General features: G+C 38.6%; 1 protein-coding gene across 12 annotated transcripts in view; it reads right to left on the minus strand.

Annotated features, from left to right (window-relative positions):
• The window catches only part of ST7 (suppression of tumorigenicity 7), a 279,293-nt gene that overhangs the window by 21,587 nt on the left and 236,961 nt on the right, over positions 1-20,745 (minus strand). For 11 of the 12 annotated variants that reach the window (XM_081286857.1, XM_081286860.1, XM_081286856.1 and 8 more), the window contains 2 exons: positions 18,309-18,381; positions 16,764-16,866 (listed from right to left, as the gene is read on the minus strand). In XM_081286857.1, coding sequence (XP_081142983.1) covers positions 16,764-16,866; positions 18,309-18,381 — 176 coding nt within the window. Of the gene's footprint in view, positions 1-16,763; positions 16,867-17,433; positions 17,570-18,308; positions 18,382-20,745 lie in introns of all 12 variants that reach the window. The other variant, XM_081286866.1, reaches the window with a different exon arrangement.

A 20,745-nucleotide genomic window follows, 5' to 3' on the forward strand; every position in this document is an offset into this window, starting at 1 on the left:
AATTCAACTAAAGGAAATGCCACAAAAGATATTCGAATTTTTTAATGTCAGAAACAATTGTCTGGATTTTTTCTTTTCTTTCTTTCTTTCTTTCTTTCTTTCTTTCTTTCTTTCTTTCTTTCTTTCTTTCTCTTCTTTTCTTTTTTTTTTTGTCAATAGAAATTTATAAAAGAAGGATAGAGCAGAAGTGTAGAAGAGTCTTGATATGTGGAATGGGGATTATGATTCTACTATCAGCGTTTTGTTGTCAACTAGCTGGGGATTTCCCCCCTCGGGCATCACCCAGTTGCCTCTAAGATTCCTCTCCTGTTGGCACATGTAGAGACAGCATGTATAGGCCAGCAGGAGCTGCGAGGACATATTTGGACTTCTTGGCCAGCAATGGAAACATTTAAAATCTCGATCTGATATTATGAGAAACCTCTAAGCCTCTGGCCTCAAAGAAGAAAGATGAGGAAAGTAGGAGAGAGCTACCCAGAAAGAAGCAAGAGAACAATAATATGGCTGTCACCCCTAGCGGGTAGCTGGGATAGAAAGTCCTCCTAGACAGAAAGACCTCACTACAATGACTGCTTTCCAGGATGGTCCATGAGAGGAATTTATCATTTTGATGGCAACTCCTCATAGTATGTGTTCCAAAACCTTTGGGTCATCTTCCGTTTTTGACAAACCATTGCTTTCTTTCTGCATCTTGTTTTAAAATAGTACAGGACAAAAATCTTTTGGGAAATGTAATGGTAAGAGAGTTACCTAGCAGCAATCAAACTAGAACTGTATTTACAATGAATATCAATTACAATATAAATATAAATGGTAAAGTTTATGCTCAGAGATACCTGGCCATCTTCTTGTGATTTTATTGCCTTAAAAGAAGCCATTATAATGTATATTGCTACTGTCAATGATGGTCTTAAAAGACTGCAAGGCTATGCGTCATGAGAAAGATATATAACTTGAAAGTACTATAAATTGTATTAACTGTTTGAGTAAGGTAGAGAAGGAAGATCACTTGGTTACCCTTAAAAACAGAAAAACACATGAGAAGGAAAATTTCTTGTCTAATGAGAGCACCAAATAACATTTTGATCTGTTTCTAATATTATTTTAATTATTTATAGCTGTCCTGCCTATCAAATAAACAACCTTTAAAATAAGGATTATGCTGTAAGAATTTTGAAACAAACTAAATATGAAAACAATTAGCTCAAGTGTCCCAAATGTACTGAAATCTCTTCAAGGCCCCTGAGAATCAGATGAGATTGACAGAAAAGGGGAAAGTATCATGTCTTTTATTGCTATGATAAGGAAAGTTAAAAAATTGTTTCATTAGGCATTTTTTCTCTTGGTCTAAAGAACTTTGAAAAACAGAGGCAACTTGAAAATGGGCCTGGTATTCAAACACATCTGTGGGTTGCAAACAAACTAAGAGGAGGTAGAACAAGGAAAACTTTGTGGAGACAGGGTTCAGAAAATTACTGATGCAGGGAGACTCTAGATCTGCACTGTCTCTATTCTATATGGTGGCTTCTATCATGTGTGGCCACTTAAATTTAAACTAAAATCACACAAAACTTTTAAAATTCAGTCTTCCATCTCACTAACCATATTTCATGTCTTCGTGGGCTGCAGTTGGTAAATGACCACTGTATTGGACAATAGGGATCATTTCCCCTATTACATAAAGTTCTTTTGGATAGCACTCCTGTAGACATTGGTTCCCAATCTTCAAATAACTGAACCTATTTTTAACATGAAAAAATTTTACAGATTCCCATGATGGGACTTTGAGTGTAGCATCTACTAGTTGAAAAACACACAGTATGACAATAGCTACAATAAGGGTAACAAAACAAAAATCCATTTAAAAGCATTGCTGAGCACCAGAGCCTCTACAGACATTTGAAAAATAGTGGTGCACACGTGTACGAGACAGAGGGCTCTTTCAGCCGGCAGGCAGAGTGGGCTGCAGATGGCTTCAAGGACATTGTCCATACCCTGAACGCAAGCTGTGAGGTAATGTTTTGCTTCTCTAAGCTCTCTCTGATCTTTGATAAACATGCTTTTATACACCGCCTTATATTACGTCCTCCAAGTCTTTTTCTCGGCTGGATAAAGAACATGAACCTTGTCATCTTCATCTTAGTTTCTCCTACTGCACTTCCTAAAGTACCTTGCACATTGGGGAGTATATTCATATAAAAGGCAAATTAAATTGAAATCTTGCTTCCTAAGAATACTCTGAAAACGAGCATCCCTGACCCTGCCAGCCCACGGAGGCTGACCAAAGCAACTCACCAAGGAAACTTAGCTCTGCTGTCTCATTTTATCTATTTTATGGCTGAAATAGGTTATGCCTATAAAGGAGATTTATACTCCTTTAGAGTTCCAAACAGAATGTTGGCCCTAACCAAAGGATGAAGGCTAATAACAACAATGTGTTATGTTTTTGGCCAAGCTTAAAATGGCTGGCAAGATCAGTTCTCAACATGTGCAACATTTAAATTAGAAAGGCATGGAACAACATTTCACATCCTACTTGTCAAGAGAAAAATAAATGGAAGAGGGCAGATCCCTATCCACAACTATGCAGAAATCAATTAGAATAACTGTAGCACACAAATCAGAGAACACGCTTTGCCTGTCTGCATTCACGACTTGGCTTCTACTAGCTAAGTGGCATTCTACGCTATCCTGCCGGCAGCCTGCCTCCAACTTCCTTCCCAAATTCTCAAGCACGCTGACTGAAGTACAGTGCTTCTAAAGATTTCGGAAGCAACTTTTCAAAATCTATTTGTGTCAGAATCTAGTTCCTTATGCCTAATACAAGAGCATATAAAGCAGGATATTCACGGAAGAGCAGAGGCTTTGGTCTTACATTTGGAACAGCGACTGCTCACTGTGAGGAAAGCTGTAGAAGAGATGTGGCCCATCAGAGCCTACCCCAGGTAACAGTTAAGGTGTCTTTTGTTAAGGTCTCAAAATTGTAAAATAGTTTGAGTGAAAATGATTAAAAAATTATTCTTCTTAGAGATATTAATGTCCAGGAATTAATTTATGATTTCCAATGCCAATAATAGCACAAGTCATATGAAAATCATCAGCAATAATACAGCAAACAAAATGTGGAAGATCAGGAAAATTAAATTACAGCACATTTAGATGATGGCTATCAAGTTACTCACAAAACTCAGTGGTGGAAAAATATTTGTTAACATAGAAAATGTTCATTATACACTGCTAAAGGAAAAAAAATCAGTGTACTATAAAAAATATAGCAGGTTATTCTTTTTGACAATAAAAATGTGTATTGGAAGGCCACAGATCAAAAGTTAATGGTGGCTAAATATTTGATTTTAGGGAAGATTAATTTCTTTTGTGTTCTTTCTGTGCTTCCTAAGTTTTCTATAACAAGCACTACTATTTTTTCCTCTATGTGTACATGTATATAGGTGTGTATGTATTTTTATGATACAAACCTATTTTCTAGACTTGCATCAAAAACACAAAAATTAAACCATACAACCAACAAAAAAGATAACCAGACATAGTAATTTTTTGCATGTCAACAACTTGCTTTAACAAAAGATTCTAAATCCAAGAAAACACATTTTTAAAAACATCAGTAAAGAGTTCAGAGAAGAAAACTAGTACCATTTGGAAGATAGGCTATATATTCTCAACTTCAATGTTTGCCTACTCCAAAGGCTTAATAAAATGCACAAGTGGAATAAAATAAAAATATTACAAGTAACTGTGGCTCACTCAGCTCATGCTGTGATGGAGTATGAGGTGTATGTCACAGAGGTCCCAGCCTCCCCACATCTGCCATATTCCACTGGAACTGCTGTCTGGAATCCTGCTCTATCACATAGCTGTAAGACCCTAGACATGCTACTTAATTTCTTGGCACCTCTGTTTGTTCTTCTGTAAAAATGTGGTAACAAAAACAAACATCTTGTTGGTTCTGATTTTGAAGATTATGTAATATATGTAAAAAATGTAAAAAGTACCTGTACTTATGTATTTATGTATTCACTGAATGGTGGCTATTTTTGCTGACATACATACATACATACATACATAGAAAAAGAGAACAAAGAAATGCTCATATTATTATTGTAGAGGTGAGTTGTATTTTTTGCATGTAGGTGCCCCAAAGATAATTGAGTCTTATTTCTACATAAAACACATGAGCAGTTTTGCCATAATAACAGATTAGTTGAAGGGAACTGACTACAGGAGATCAACTGGTCAATATGGAAATAAGCATAAGGTGCATCTGAATGACCAAATTAAACCTGGTGATATGTAGCATCACTCAGGGGCCATATCACCACGTGCTTGCTTATTCCTGGTTTTTTCATGTATTCATGATTTGAAAAATATGAAAGTGCCCAAAGTATATCCCAAGGAAAGATATTGCAGTGTCATGGTGTGGCCCAAGGACAGAAATATGGGGGTCCCTTTAGTGTATCCCCAGAGTGTAAATAGGGGAACACCCACAGCTTACCCAAGGACACAGACATGGGAGTATGTAAAATGTATCTAAAGGACACAGATACAAGTGGTTCGGTGTACCCTGAGGACACCACTATGATAACATGCACACTGTACCCCAAGGGCAGAAATACAGGATTGCCACAGTGTGCTCCAAGGACACAGACATACAAGCATGCACAACATGCCCCAAGTATATGGATCCAGGAGCACAGGGTACCTTAAGGGCACAGACATGGGCACATGTGGTGTGCCCTCAAGGACACAGAAGTGGGAGCACTCAAAATTTATGTCAGGAACATAAATATGCATCAGGTTAAGTCCCTACTTTGACGGTTCATGATCTTTGTGGGAGTGTTGGTGAGGTACAGAAAGAGGAAGAGAGCAAAAACAAGAGTGTGTGTAGTCAAGGAAACAATAAAATTCAACATGATGAGCGCCTGAGGAAGAGTACATTTAGCGGATACAAAGCAAATGGAAGGCATTGTGTCTGAGAAGGCTTCACAGGAAAAAAAAAAGATATGAGTCAATCCAATTAAATGAACAAGACTTTACCCTGCAAAGATGGGGGAAGGAGCCATCTAGGCAAGAGCAAGGCTCAGCACTGACCCAAAAATTCAAAAGGCATAATGTGGCTATAATCTGGTGAGCATGAGTAATAGCATGATAGCATCTGCCAACATTGGTTAAGTACTAACATATGCCAAGCATTGCCTCAGTGACTCTGAGAGGAACTGATATTATTCCCATTATGCCGATGGGAAAGTGAAGGTTTGGGGAAGTTAGGTAGATTTCCCTGGGCTGCACAGGGTACATGTAACAAAAAGCCTTGGAACTCAGGCTTTCTGCTGTTCTCCAAGGAAGGGAAACAAAAACAGTTGAAAGGTCTCTGTGACTTGCTCTCTGAGTGTGCCCTTTACCTTGAGTTACTATGTAGTTCTCAAACTTTCAAAGACAGAATAAGTTGTACAAAGGAATTTAAAAGACTCTTAGAGAATGTGAATGTGATAAGAAATAAGACTGGGGTGTGTCCAGGGAGGGACCTCAGAAAGGACTTAGGAGAATCACTGCAACAGCAATTGGGGAATGAGTTGATGTTCTGTGTGGTTTTGAAAGAAATGAGTGAGTTGTGTGTAAGAGAAGCTGCAGGGAAGAGATGGGAATTAGCAAAGCCTTGGAAAGCTCCTGTCACACTCCGGGGAGAGGTGACAAAACCAAGTGGGAGGATAAGGGACTTCCCAGGACTTAGCGCCTGATGTGGGTGAGAGAATCTGGACTCAAGGTGACTGTGAAATTTTTAGCTTAGGAAATCAGAATAACATGAGTTCCTTGGCTGGGATACAGATTCCAGAGGGAAAAGAGGCTTAGCAGTAGGAAGTAACAAGGACAAAGAGCTTGCAGAACATCCCTGGAGAGAAGGTCTGGAGGCAGTAGGTCCAGGTCTGCATCATGAGAGAGACAAGGGAGGGACTCAGATATGGGTGTCTAGGCCAGAGTGGGGAGTGGGACTGTGGGAGCCCACAGGACCACCAAGGAGAGGGGAGCCAAGAGGAGAGGGCTCCTTCTAAGACCAACACAAAGAGGTGGGTAGGAGAGGAAAAGACGCAGAAGGATATTGCCCAGAGCTCAGGAGTGGCACTGCGAAGATGTCATGAAACTGAAACGTCCTCAAGGTATGAAGTAGTCAGTGGCTGGGAGTTTGGCAAAGTAGAAGGGCATATGTTCAGCATGAGTGAGCCCCTGGGTTCAATGTCCAAGCAGAAAAACAAAAATAAAATAAAAGTGAGGGTTCAGTCAGACACTATGAAGAGATGAAATAGGATGAGGTTTGATAAGTGGCCAAAGATGGGGTGGCCTAAATTGAGGTGACCTTGGTGAGGATGGATTTGATGGGGGTGATCATGGCAGGAGTGGCATTGGCTTAGGGTGGCCTTTGCATGGGTACCTTTGATGGGAGCAACCATAGCACTTTTTGTTAAAGAGACTTAGAAATTTTTTATTCCTGAGAAATGTGGCTTATAAACTGGTTTCTGTTCATTTTTCTCTGGGTCATATTTCTTCTACAATACATTCTCCTTACTCTAACCCAAAAAAAGCCTTGGAACAAAATATGACTCAATTCACAGAAACTTATATTGAAATAATGTTTCTGAAATGTGCCATTGATATACAATATCATAGATAATCTGCCAGGGTATTCTGAATTTCTTCTTCCACGCTTCAAGCATTTTTAAATGCTAAAACCCACTATACATTGTTTCCTAAATTGGATTAAAAAGCAATTTTATACTCTGTCAATCAGCTTTACCAAGATATAAGGGGAGGATTGCTTTAGTGTTTGCATGAAAGAAGAATTTCCATCACTATAACAATGTCCACTCGCATATACAATTACCAAGATGTTTTCCTCCACAAGTCTCTTGAAATCCCCATGAAATTTGAGTCTAGATTAACATTATATGGGACTTTTTTTAAAAAAAGTAAATTTTTAATGGGAATGCATTTCTGTCATAACATTCTTAATTCTTTCTATTTTCTCATAACTCTTCATACTTCCAGGCTTACAATTTAAAAACTAAATATCTATTAGTTTAATTTTCTGACTGGCCCAAGCTGCCTTGCTGGTAAAATGAGTTTCAGGAGTGGGGCGGCCGCCTTCCCCCAGCAACCTCAGGGACTGCTGGGTGGGACCAGTGAGAAGAACACATGGCTCCATGGTTCTGGGATTTTAGTCAAGATTACAACAAAAGCTGTCCTTCTGGGTTCTGGGGGATTTTATCCTTCACAGCTTCACCCACAACACCCAGGCACCTCAACGAGGAGCTGGTTCTGACTCCTCAGCCCTCTTCTCACTGGGGCCTTCTGTTCTATGGGGGTTGGGGGGAATGGTAATAGGAGGGTCTCAGAGGCTTGTATTTTTGGTGGACTGTAGACATCTGTAATTTTCTCACCTGTATTCAGAGACACCTTGGATTGCTGGGTGTTATAGTTTGGATGTGAATGTCTCTCAAAGGCCCACATGTTAAAGGTGTGGTTTCCCAACTCATGGTGCTATTGAGATGTAGTAGAACCTTTAAGAGTTTGGGCCTAGTAGAAGGGAGTTGGATCACCTGGTGCATGTCCTTGAAGGGGTTCTTGAGACCCTGGCCCCTTCCTCTCCCTTTGCTTCTTGGCTGCCATGAGGTAAAGCAGCTTCCTCTTCCACATGCTCAAACCATGATGTGCTGACTCACCACAGGCCCAAAAACCATGGCCAACTGACCATGGATGGAAACCTCCAAAACTGAGCCAAAATTTTTTCCTCCTTGTAAGCTGATTATCTCAGGATTTTTGTCAGAGTGATAGAAAGTTTACTAACGTACTGGGCTCCCAGATATTTTATGCCAGTTTCAACCAGAGAAGTTCTACTATTATTTGCTTTATTTATAAATAAAAGCAGTTCTAGTTTTATTTTAAACTGCTTTTATTTTTGTGGGTTTTTAGAATTTAAAAATTACTTTTATTTTTGTAGGTGTTTAGAAGTGAAAACGACTGTGAGTGGTCTAAGCACAAGCTGGACCCCCCACTGTCTGTGAGGACTGTGCTGGTAGAGAAGAGGACCTGGTACTTGGGAGCTCTTCTTGATGATACTGATTGGGTCAGACTTTCCTATTAGCCAAAAGTCAATTCTGAGAACCACTATGTCCAAGGTTTTCAGAGTTGAGCAAGAGATTTGGGCATTCTGTATACAGTCAGGACACACCCACAATGCTGCACCCTTGGAGAATATTTGTGCAGCAAGCACAGGACCTGGCCTCAGGAAATAAGAGAGTAGCCTGACTATTCACCTGAGCCCTGAGTGAGCTGGCTGTCTCCCTTCTATGAGGTCCTACAGCATGGTGCCTATCTCACAGGGATACTGGCTGGTCTGTCTTCTCAATAACTGGACATTCCTATGGAGTATGGACCACATTGCAATCAGCATCCCAGTGCCTGATGCATCATAGGTACTAAATGTAGTGAATGCACTATTAAAAGGAAAAAAAGGACACTACTGCAGAATTGGACATCTTTAAAGAATGTGGAAGCTGATGGAAAGCAGCAGGAAGATAATCCCCTCCAGGGGCTGGGGCCGTGGCTCTTCAGTAGCACACTTGCCTGGCATGTGTGAGGCACTGGGTTTGATTTTCAGCACCACATATAAATAAATAAATAAACTAAAGGTCTATCAAAAAATATATATATTCCCCTCCATGAGGAAATAAATTTGTGGAGATGGCTCCTGATTATTCTGTTGGAGGGAAGTGGTACCAGTTAAGTAAAAATAGTTCAAATATGTTGTGGTTGATAGGAGACATAGAAAGGTGAGTTAGCTTCCAGCTGAGGGTAGAAAAAGAATTCATGTTCTCTGGTCTTGAGGCCTTTTCCCTCTAATAATAAGAATGGATACCAACTCGGAAAATATACGGACAGGAAGGAAAGGGCTGATGAGTGACTAAGGCTGGGAGACTCCAAAGTCAGTCCTGCTCTGAAAGAAGCATTTGATGACTTTCAGATGGGCCCCTAACGCCTCTATTACTCTAGGCACCTGAAACCCCTGACCACATAGCTCACACTGGAGGAGATTTCCAAACCACCGCCATTTCTCCCTCTTACCCTGCTCCTCCTGCCCTGAGATTGGCAGGGGAACATCATTCTAACAGCTTAATTCCAACTGGTAGAAAACCTCCTAGGAATAAAACAAATAACTGTTTGTCTTTTTAAATGAGCAAAAGAAAGACTTGGGGAAGAGTCAGAACTTAACAGAAACTGGAAACACCTTGCTGGAGGAACTAATCATGATGAGTTCCAGAGTGTGTATTAGGGTCTACTAAAATTGCTCTACAATCTTCTTACCTAGGAAGGGAAATTAAAGTTACATCATGGAAATAAAGGCATGGCCTCAGCCTTCACAGAGGGGAAAATGCTATGAATTGGATATGAAATGTTCCCCAAGGCCCGTGTGCTAAAGACTTGGTTCCCTGGTTTATTGCTACTGGCAAGTAGTGGAAACTTCAAGAGGTAGGGCCTATTAGGAGGCCTTCAGGTCATTGGGGACATGCCCTTGGAGAGAACATTGAGACTCTGGGCACTTCGTTTTTCTCTTTGGCATTTCGGTCATGAGGTAAATGGTTTTCCCATGTGCTGCCAACCATGATGTGCTACCTTATCATTGGCCCAAATGGAGGAGGGCCAACTGATCATAAATTGAAACTTCCAAAACTGTGAGCCCCAATAAACCTTTGTATTTGTTACAGTAACAGAAGGTGACTAACACATAGTAAAAGGGGTAATGAAGGTGAAAAAAGCAGAGATGATTGATTGATTGATTTTAGCAGTACTGACTATTGAACCCAGGGCCTCAAGCATGCTAGGCAAGTGTTCCACCACTGAGCTACATCTGTAGGAAGCAGAGATCCTTCATGCAGCAACCTCATTCATACCTTCAATGGTCTTACAGGCCTGGTCTAACTGAGGAAGTATGGGGAGATAAGCAGAGGAGGAAGGGTCCTGAGATAGGAAAATTTCGTCTTATGCATGAAGTATGATTCTGGGGTAGAAGACCTGGTGGGAGTAGGGTAGTACTATGCTCGGAACAAGAATATAAACACCAATCAGAAGTGGGCGCTGTTTAATCAGCCACAAGCAATGGACTTCCCAAGCAGCTATCAGGTGCTGAATTCCAAAAGATAATAGCTACAGCCAGAACATGCTAGGACAGAATCTGGAGACCTGAAGGGACCTGAGATTACTCAAGGTCAGAGGTGCTGTGGTACCAATGTTACATTCTCTGGTTGTCCTTCTGCAGATAAGAGTGGCCCCATAAATACCTGCTAATGCATTTCTAGGAAGCCTCTATTTCCCCTACAGGCTGCAAGCAAAGAACTAGAGCTGAAAGGAAAGGGGAAGAGAGATGACAGCAGGGTGAACACATATTGAGCATGTACTGGGCGCATTACAGGAAGTAACTGCATTTACTATCATTTGCACTATGAAACTATTACTTTAATGTATTTTCCTAGTAATGACAGGAATTTTACATAATAGACTTAAGAATTTAGAAAAGAATAAACAAACACCAACAATTTTCCACCTTACTATCAGTGACAAATAAATTCAAATTAAAGGAACAAAATTCCATTGTATTTAACAACTTTATAAATGTTTGTTGTTGCTCTTCCTTCTTTTTAAAGCAAATTGCTCAATGTTAGTGATGAAATGGTGAAGGAGTTACCTATTCATGAAAGTGTAAACTGCTACAATTTCTTTCTTTCTCCTTCTTCTCCCTGCCCCGCTTTCTCTCTCTGGAAAGCAATTTGGAATAAATACGGAGAGCTTAAGAGCCTTAAAGAGATTCCACAATTGTTTCAGTAATTTCTATTCTGCAAATCTACCCTAAGGACACAATCCCAAGGCCTGAAAAAAATATATATATTTCTTCCCATAGAGGTTTACTTAGAAGTTGACCTGTTGTGTCAACCTGACGTCTATAGTGGAGGACTTCAGAAGTGAATCACTCCTCTTAACAAATGGTTCTGGAAAAACTGCGTATCCACATGTCAAAGAATGAAATTGTACCTATATCTTATACAACAAAAACAACTCAAAATATGTTAAAGACTTGAATGTAAGAGCTGAAACTATGAAACTCCTAGAAGAAAACGGGGAAAGCTTCACAACACTGGTCCTAACATACAATACCAAAAGAACATGCCACAACACAAAAATAAAGTGGGACTACATCAAACTGAAAAAATTCTATGTAATAAAGGAACCAACCAACAGGATGAAAAGACAGCCTATGGAATGGGAGGAAATTTTTTCAAGCCATTTATCTGACAAGGAGTTAATATCTAAAATATATAAGGAACTCTTACAACTCAAGAACCAAAACCTTTAATAATCTAATTTTTAAATAGGCAAAGGATTTACATATCTATTTCTCCAGAGAAGACATACAAGTGGCCAACTGGCATAGAAAAAGATATTCAACATCACTAAATATCAGAGAAATGCAAATCAAAACCACAATAAGAAATTTTATCACATAACTGTTAGATGACCACTATGAATAAAAGAACAATTGTTGGTGAATATGTGGGGAACTTAGAAGCCTTGTACACTGTTGGTGGGAATGCAAATTATTTTTAAAAAGTGTATAGAGGTTCCCCAAAAAATGAAAAATGGAACTACCCTATCACCCAGTAATCCCACTATTGGGTGTTCATCCAAAAGAAGCAAGAATAGGATCTCAAAGCAATATTTTCATTGCCATGTTTACTACAACATCCAAGAGGTGGAAACAACCTAAATGTTCATGGACAGATAAATGGATACAGAAAATGTAATGGAAGGGCTGGGGTTGTAGCCCAGTGGTAGAGCGCTTGTCTAGCATGTGTGAAGCACTGGGCTTGATCCTTAGCACCATATAAAAATAAATAAAATAAGGGCATTCTGTCCATCTACAACTACCAATTTTTTTTAAAGATGTAATGGAATATTATTCAGCCTTAAAAAGAGGGCATCCTGCTCTATACCACCAATGAAGACTTTGAAGACATTACACTAAGTGAAATAAGCTAGTCACTAATACTGTGATTCTACCTATATGACATATCTATAGTAGTCAAACTCCCTGAAGCAAAGTTAGAATAGTGGTTGCCAGGGGGTGGGATGAGAAGGAAATAGAAAGTTGTTCAATGGGAATGGAGTTTTAGTCATGTAGGATGAAGAACTTCAAGAGATCTACTGTACAACATGCATACAGCTAACAGTACTGTATGCTAAGAAATTTAAGGGGTAGAATTCACATTACATGCTATTTTTATTTAACGCACACACAACCATCCCCCACCCCACAAAGTATCCAGAAAACATTTATAGAGACCATCTTTAAAAGAGTCAAAGGCACATATTCAGAAAGACTTTGGCTTAAATGTTAAGTTGGAGGATGATCTTTTTAGGTCAAAATCTCTAGAAATCTTATGATTCTCCCCAAGAAACCATACATATGTCTCTAATACCTACATAGTCCAAAGACTATACATTAATTTTTAAAATATGAAAATGTAAGCATTAAAATGCATAAAAGACTAAAATAAAATTGTTTTAAATATGAGTAGATCCTAGGATCATGAGTGATTTCTTTAACATAAAAAGAAGTTGTTTTATGACACCAGTATCGAGGGAAAAAGAGTATCTAATACTGATTATAACAAATACTTAGCCTCTATTTCTTTTTTTTTTCTTGGAAACTTGACAAAAAGTAAAGGTTTATCTTTGCCACCCTGAAGGAGTTAATATAACATGCTCAAAAAAAAAACCAAAAAACAAAAATGTGCCTCCTCACAGGGAAGGGCTTGTGGTGTAGACATAGCACACCAATAACACGTAAGCACTAGTTAATCAGGTCTGTATGAAATAATGAGTCACTGACAGAAATGTCTCCCTGACTCTGACCCAAGGGGAATCTCAAAATTGGCAGGTGAGGAAACATATTTGTGGGTTAAAAAAACCCCAAATCCAATAAAATATAATAAAAAGATGAAGATATTGAATTGAGAGTAGTTCCTCATACATCCAGCACCACATGAGTAAATTTTTCTTTCAAAGTGGAGAATACTTACTTTAAATGGGGGGAGAAAACCCTCTAAATAGGTTAAATATTTCTTTTTTATGAACTGTTTATTCAGTTCTTAAAAATTAACAGCATCAAGATCCTAAAACATACAACTGCCATTAAAAAAGGTAAACAGCAAGTGCATAATCATGGCAGTACAGCAAGAGAACACAGAGGAGAGAGAATAATTCTGATGATAAGGAAGGACAGGCTTCTTGGTGGTGACTTTAATGGTGGGGGGATGAGCAAAAGTGGGTTTTCCCAGAGAAAACAAAGAGGGAAGAAGGGGAGGTTGCTTCTGCAAAGAGAAACAGAGTGTAGAAGGAGCTAGGAAAAATGAAACACAAGTTGGGTCAGAATATGAAGGGTCCCAAAGGACCCTCTAAGGCATAAAATGCATAAAAAAGCATTAAAATACCTTTTTCTGTGGGCGCTGCGGACACAGATGCAATGTTTTGGCAGGGGAGTTAACAATTGGATTTGTAAGGCTGAGTCCATGTGCCTGCTTCCTCCTTACTAATCTGCTGCAACCTAAAACTTCAGAAATCTTAGTGGTTAGCATCTGACTGACTACTTTAAAGGCTCTCCTTCAGAATGGAGATGGGTGGCTGTTCGCAAATTTTATTGATTCACCAGTGGTGTAGTGAGGAGCGACACTTACTCCCTACTCCTCATGTTTGCAGATGAAGAGAGTTCCTAGGAGTCACCCTCCTGGGTAAATAATAATGAGCATTGATGGTGAAATATTTCCAATATACCTTTGCTTAATGGGATACCAGATTAAACCATGCTGGAGAGCAATGGAAGGCAGTTCTCAGCTTCTATATTGGATATTTATCCCTCAGTCTAAGTAGACTGCAAAATGAGCATGAAGATATTAAAAATAACTATGGAGGCCCAGGAGAATTCCCTGTGATAGATAAAAACAAGCCATGGACATGTTTACCATCTTGAAGAAATCTGGATTGTTCACAAGGAGTTGAATGCCTTGGAATGCAACATGCCTATCAGGTCTAGGCTCTGCCCACTGGTAGGATCTGAGATGAAATGAACAGTGATATTTAAGAGCAGATAACCCTGCTGCACGACCACGAGCAGGTTCTTTAACCTTTCTAACTTGTCCTCATTATGTAATATGAATAACAGCAATGATACACTTTACCATGTTGTTATGAAAAGTAAATGAGAGGGCCTATGAGGTTCAGTACAGAAATCAATAATTACAATATCATTACGAGGAGAGAGCTACATTTAGGATGGAAAGGTGACCAAGATGTTCTTTAAGGTCTTTTTTTACACAAAGTGTAAAGCCTTCACTGAAGTCTCATTAGACTTAAGGTTATTCTCTGCCTACAAGTCATCCAATGAATAGCAGAACATGTGTAAAGATGCCTAGAGCATCCTGTGTACCATACCCATGCACCAGAGTTCATGGGTAATTCCAAACAGATGAGGCCAGTGAATCACAAGGACCTTTCCCTGTGGACATGTGAACAGATGAAGAGATTTTTTCCCCTTCCTATGATTACCAACAAAGCAAAGGGTATAAAATCAGTTTACCTAGGTACTCTGACTTCTCTACTTCCTGATTAGAAAATGGAGATATTTGAAATGTTCTCAAAGAAATGATGTACATCTGAGATGGTAGAGATGCCCTGATCTGGTCACTTTGCACTATATGCATGCATTGAAATGCTTCCTTGTACCCCATTAATATGTATAATTACTATGTGTCAATTAAAATATATATTAGTAAAAAATATTTGAAATGTTTCCACTTGTAGGATAATTCTGTTTTGCAGAAATGCCAACCGACTGTGCCAAATTCTTCCAGGAACTATTTCTAAGGGCCTTTTATAACATTTTAGAGGCTCAATTAACCATTTCAGACCATTATCATAGTATTAAATGACTAATCAAAATATCTAACCAACAAGAATTATACAGATTTTCTATCTTGCACTTGGGATTCTTAGGTTCTAATTAACATTATTGGAAAAGTTAAAACCTGGTTTCTAAACTTGAGGGGCCTCCAACAAGTCAAGTATCAACTGTTTTAATAATTAACAGATAACATGGTCAGTGTTTTTCAAGAACTTCAAATACATTATCTCACTTGATATTTATCACAGAAGATAGGCAGGACTTATATTTTTTATCTTAATTTGAAAGATGAGGGGAAACTTTTGAGCAGAAGTGCTAAGTCCAAGGTTTCATGTCTGATTAATAACAGCCAGAATCTGAACTCTTTTTGCCTTATAATGCAGAACTCTACTGCTCAATAACTACTTCTAAAAGAGCCTTATTTATGCACATAGACTGGCTCTGTCATTATAGAATGGTATTCAATAAATATTGATGGATGATGTAAGTTTATTGTAACTCAGGACAATATTTTTATGATTAGTTTTAAATTTTAGTCAAAATTCAATAAGCATTTTTAGCTTAAGTAAAATATATGAATACATATTTATAGCACACTATATATAATACTTAAGTCTGCAAATATTTTGTGGGTTACTATCTGCTGGCAATAGAGTGGATAAATGCATCCTTCTGCAAATATGGCACTGTGCATGGCTCTTCAATTTCCTATTATGTGAAAAGATGACCTTGAGTAAAACCTCAGGAACGATATTAGATCACTTATCTCTGTCACTCTAGACACCAACAAAATAAATTACAGTAGGTAATTCCATAAATCATCTCAATACACACATTCTCTCTCTCTCTCTCTCTCTCTCTCTCTCTCACACACACACACACACACACACACACATATCCCTTTTGCTTAAGTACTGCAACAACACAAGTAAATAGCTGTCCTTGGTCATTTTTCTCCAGAAAATTTTCATCAGACAGTTTTCTAAGAAAGTTAGGCCTTATGATACCTGATATGAATTGTAGGAATAGTTTCTTACAAGTTAGGATGTGCTTAATGTCGAGAGATTGAAATTGACCCTAATCTAGATACCTACCACAGAGCAGGTACTCAAACACAGGTAAATAAAAAATACACATCCATCTCCTGATTCCATTAAAATCTACTTCAGAAAAAAATATGGGTAATACTGGGATTTACAAATTGATGAATCCTATGGTTAACAGCTAAGACAAGTATTCCTAATTACATATACCTAATAGAATGATATCACAAATCAAAATACTACATACTTTCAGGTTTTCCCTATTATTTTTTTGCCAATACTGATTAATAACTATTTACTTACAAAGATTTGCCACATTAGTAAGTATTTTTACCAGTTTTATCCACAACAAAATTTATTTCCCAAGTTTGGTCTATGTAAGATTATAACTGGTGTGAAATTCCTATCAAATGCATCAAACTCTTGGGAGCTTCACGTTTTTCTAATTTCAGACCTGTCCTGCCTAAAAAGGTCTATTTATATACCTTATTAGGTGAGGTCCAAAAATCAGTTCCAAGGTCTCTTGAGTGTAGCTTTTGCTTTAGAAAGAGACTTAATGCCTATAGACTCTACAGGACCTCAACACTTATTGGTTGCAATTCATTTTTTTAAAGCTGGGCATATTGGAAAATTGACATGGTGTTAAGTGAACGCTTTCTCAGCTATCATAACGAGCTCCTGTGGGGATTGCACAGACTCACTTTTGGCACGTGAGGATTAAATTCCACAGCTCTGTGAATGGCCTCTACTGCATTCATCTCTGCTGTGCTCAGCCCCCGCCGAGATGCAGCCTCGGGAGAGAATCTGAAAAGCAGAAAGACAAACACCATCCAGTTGGGACCACTGCTTGAGCATCAATCCAGAAAGACATCTACACATCAAGGGCCCATAAAACCATAGCAAGCCAATGGCATTAGCTCTCCAAACTTCCACTACATGGAACCTCTGAGTGACCCCTCAGATGGAGGCCAGCAAAAACCCCGGCAGAAGCAGAAAGCGTGCTTGCATCTAATAGAGGCAGGAATTGAATTCAGCTGTCAAGTCTTTCTGTCTAAATAGCTAATCTAAATTTTCTATGAAGTACCTGCTTAGGTGAGGGGTTGGGGAAGGACTGACAAGGGCAGATAGTGTAGGAAAAAGAGAAAACCAGGTTACAGAAGAGCGCACTTGGTTAAAAACAGAACTGGGGAGAATTTTAAAGGAGGCTCCCAACCCAATGTCAGTGCTGCGATGGAAGGTTAAGTCTTTGCAGCTTCAGCCGCAGGCGAGCCTGCTTGGGCCGTCCCGGCAGAGGGGGTGCATGCCCAAACTGTGGGCGAGACACCTGCCCAGTGAATGAAAAAAAACCAGACCATGCAATCTCTTTCTCACCTCACACCCAGGGCTAACTCCAGAGCTGTGCTTGGCAGGCAGACACCACAGGGGAAGCTGTGACAACCCTGGCCCTGCCCTCCCAAGCTGGAGTCGCTGTGTAGGGAGAAAAGATGTTGCAGTAGGTACTGGCGATCTACAGGATAAAAAAGAATGAAAGAAAATTACTTCGGTCTTAAAGTGCACACACACTTAACAGCAAACCTGTCTGACACAGCAGAGGCTGTTTCCTGTTCTCTGCTTTTCAGTGCTACAAGAGGAATTGTATCAGGGAAGTGGAAGCGTTTATGAACTCAAAAACAGTTAAGCCATCTCTACTCTTTCACCTGCCAGTCATCCCTGGATGTTTACAGAAATTCTACATGCCATAGTCACCTGCCTGAACAAAATGGGCAATGTCCCACTGAGATGGCATCTCAAAGGAAACAGACTCTGAGTGGGGAGCTGATGTGGAACTGATAAGGCAAAGACTGTGAGATGACATCCCCTAGGCCACACTGCATTATCCAGTCGTGGACTGCGGAAAGAAGAGGACTATCCAAAAAAAGAAAAAAAAATAACAACAAAAGGACAGCATTTTTGTGTAAGTTCCAAGCAGGCCTTTTGGTATCTACTGTCTGACAAAAAGAAAAAAGTCACCTCAGAAGCACGGGCTTTCAATAATAAATCCTTCTTTAGGCACCCCACACCCTTACAATACCTGCGATACACATTTCCTCCTTCTAGTAGTGAAAGAAAAGATCAGCAGGATTTGGGAAATGCATGCTCATAAGCAGGAGTCTCATAGACTAGGAAACTTCCAGAGAAAGCCCTCAGAGGCAACATAGCTGAAGTCAGGGAGGCCATTGGTACCGCACCAGTCATTGCTCACTTACTTGTCAGAGACAGCTCTTGCTTTGAGCAGGGCAGCTGTGTAGCATATTGTTGCCGACTTTGGTAAGCTTATATCTGTTAGAGAGAAAAAAAAAGCAGGAGCTCTTGTAAGTTTGCCGTAAAAACAACAAGGATTTTCAATACATGAGCATTTTAATCATGCCAATGCAATAAAGTACATATTAAGAATATTTTAATGCACACCTTACATAAGAACTTCAGTTCTTCCTTACTATAACAAAGGGGTACATGAAACTAAGGTAATTCTTATTTTTGTGAACAATTCATATTTCAAATCTGACTCTTCGGTAATCATCTTCTGCTTTTAAATATGCATTTTCTTTGATATGCTGAGTTTAAACAGAGAATAAATATAAATACATAAATTTAATTATTACATGAATACCTGTGATATGAAAGGTAAATACAAACTTTTTGTCAGTTATAAAAAGTAATTTAACATGCATATGAAATACTAATATGAAGAAAAAAATGATCTAAATTTTTAAAAACCTGCACAGCTAAATAAATTATCCTTCAGTGGTCAGATTTGAGCCAAATTTCCTTTGTATTAAATTTCAAGATGTTCATATTCAGTTTTTAATAGTGCTTATTAAAAACATAGAAGTCAAACTCAAGGAAATATGCCTGTTTATATATATATAATATATATTTGCATTATATATTATATATATATATTTGCATTATATATAATATTTTTGTATATATATATACATATATATATATATATATATATATATATTTGTAAAGAGTATATAAACATGGAATCTTTAGGGAAGGATAAAAGTTTTGCTCATTCAAATCCCTGATAAATCTCCTTTCATGTGAAGTTGAATTTCCAACCAGAATAATAGTTCCTTTTAGTTTTTTAGAAAACCTCAGATAGAGTGGTGGGGGCAGGTAAGAGATTCAGATAACAAGTTGAAAAATAAAGTATAGGGTACAACTAAAAGTCTGACATAACTATCCTATGTACGTATATGAATACACCACAGCGAATCTCCACATCAGGTACAACCACAAGACTAGGATCCTAATTAGAACAAGCTATACTCCATATTTGTATAAATATCAAAATATACTCTATTGTTGTAACTAAAAAGAACAAATAAAAAGAGTAGATCAACTCAAAGAGGGCAGTCCCTTTGGGGGATATATTTGTTCTTAAATAATAATCTGGGTTTTTTTCTTAGAATAGGATGAATTAGTACTTCTTTAGCACTTATAACCTAAATTATGCTATGATATAGGAAGACATTCTTAACTAAAAATAGGTAAAAAAATGTTATTTCCAGTTGCTGCAAAATTTACTGTCGGTTAGAGGAGCTCTTAACACCTGGAATGCCCTGTAAGTTTCTTCATAGAGCTGTTTTCAACTTAGAAAGGTTTATACTACAGTAGGACTGAAAAGGAAAGGCCAAGAATTAGCTGATAGCAGCCCAAGGAAATAACAACAAGTATTTACCATGAGGTCTAGCCTGAGAAATTTCTCTTTGTGGGAAATATTAATGACAATGATAAAACAATTATAGAAAATATTAAAGACAAGCATTGAGAGCAGATCTTGTGGCTGACTTAACTTCACTTGAATATTCTCTTCCATGATAATCAGGTAAATCATGTTTTCTTGCATTAGTGTGAGCTGGTGATCAGCAAGAGGCTATGGGAGCTGCCCCTCTAGCCTGTCTATTGTGTAGTGTCAGAAACTGCATGTGGGCAAGCTCATTGGTGATAAGAATAGCCTGCAGACATAATGATCTTTATTCTTATGATTTACAGAACTGAAAAGCTTCTTGTGACTCAACAGTAAGAATCCAATGTGTGTCATTTGACTGCAAACCTCTACATGTGAGAAGGTCCTCACCATCTTCTACATAAAGCACCCCTACATCAGCCTTGTGGGAGGATGGTTCTTTAGGACAAGATGGTCCCTCATCTTCTGATCAGCTCACTTAACATTATCAAGTTCCTTCCTTGCCACCGCCTTCCTCCCTCCCCTAATGGTTTTCTGTAGTGCCATAAACAGACTAAGCCTTTGCAAGGATATAGTACCAGCCTAGAACTAAAGGATAAAGAGGAGTTTATAGTCTGAATCTCATAAGTTGTATTCAAGCAAAATTCCCCCAACACACACATACTATAGAGTGGTGTGAATGGTGTGCTTATGACCAAGAAAAGAATGTCAGGCTCAGAGGTTTGACTTGCTTTTCTAACATCTAAACACTTAGCAGCTTTCCAGTGTGGACAATCAATACAGGAAACATCTTATTTTCTAGGGTCTCTCAGTGATTGCTATTAAAAGCTAATTTTTAAAAAAACTGTATTTTTTATACATTTTATATATATAAATGGTCTAAGTCCTGTTGCCCAGTTACTAATATGGCATTATGTAAAACTGTGGATGTGTAACCGATGTGA

This window comes from Spermophilus citellus (genome assembly GCF_964194105.1).
Source record: "Spermophilus citellus genome assembly, chromosome: 3".
Lineage (NCBI taxonomy): Eukaryota > Metazoa > Chordata > Mammalia > Rodentia > Sciuridae > Spermophilus > Spermophilus citellus.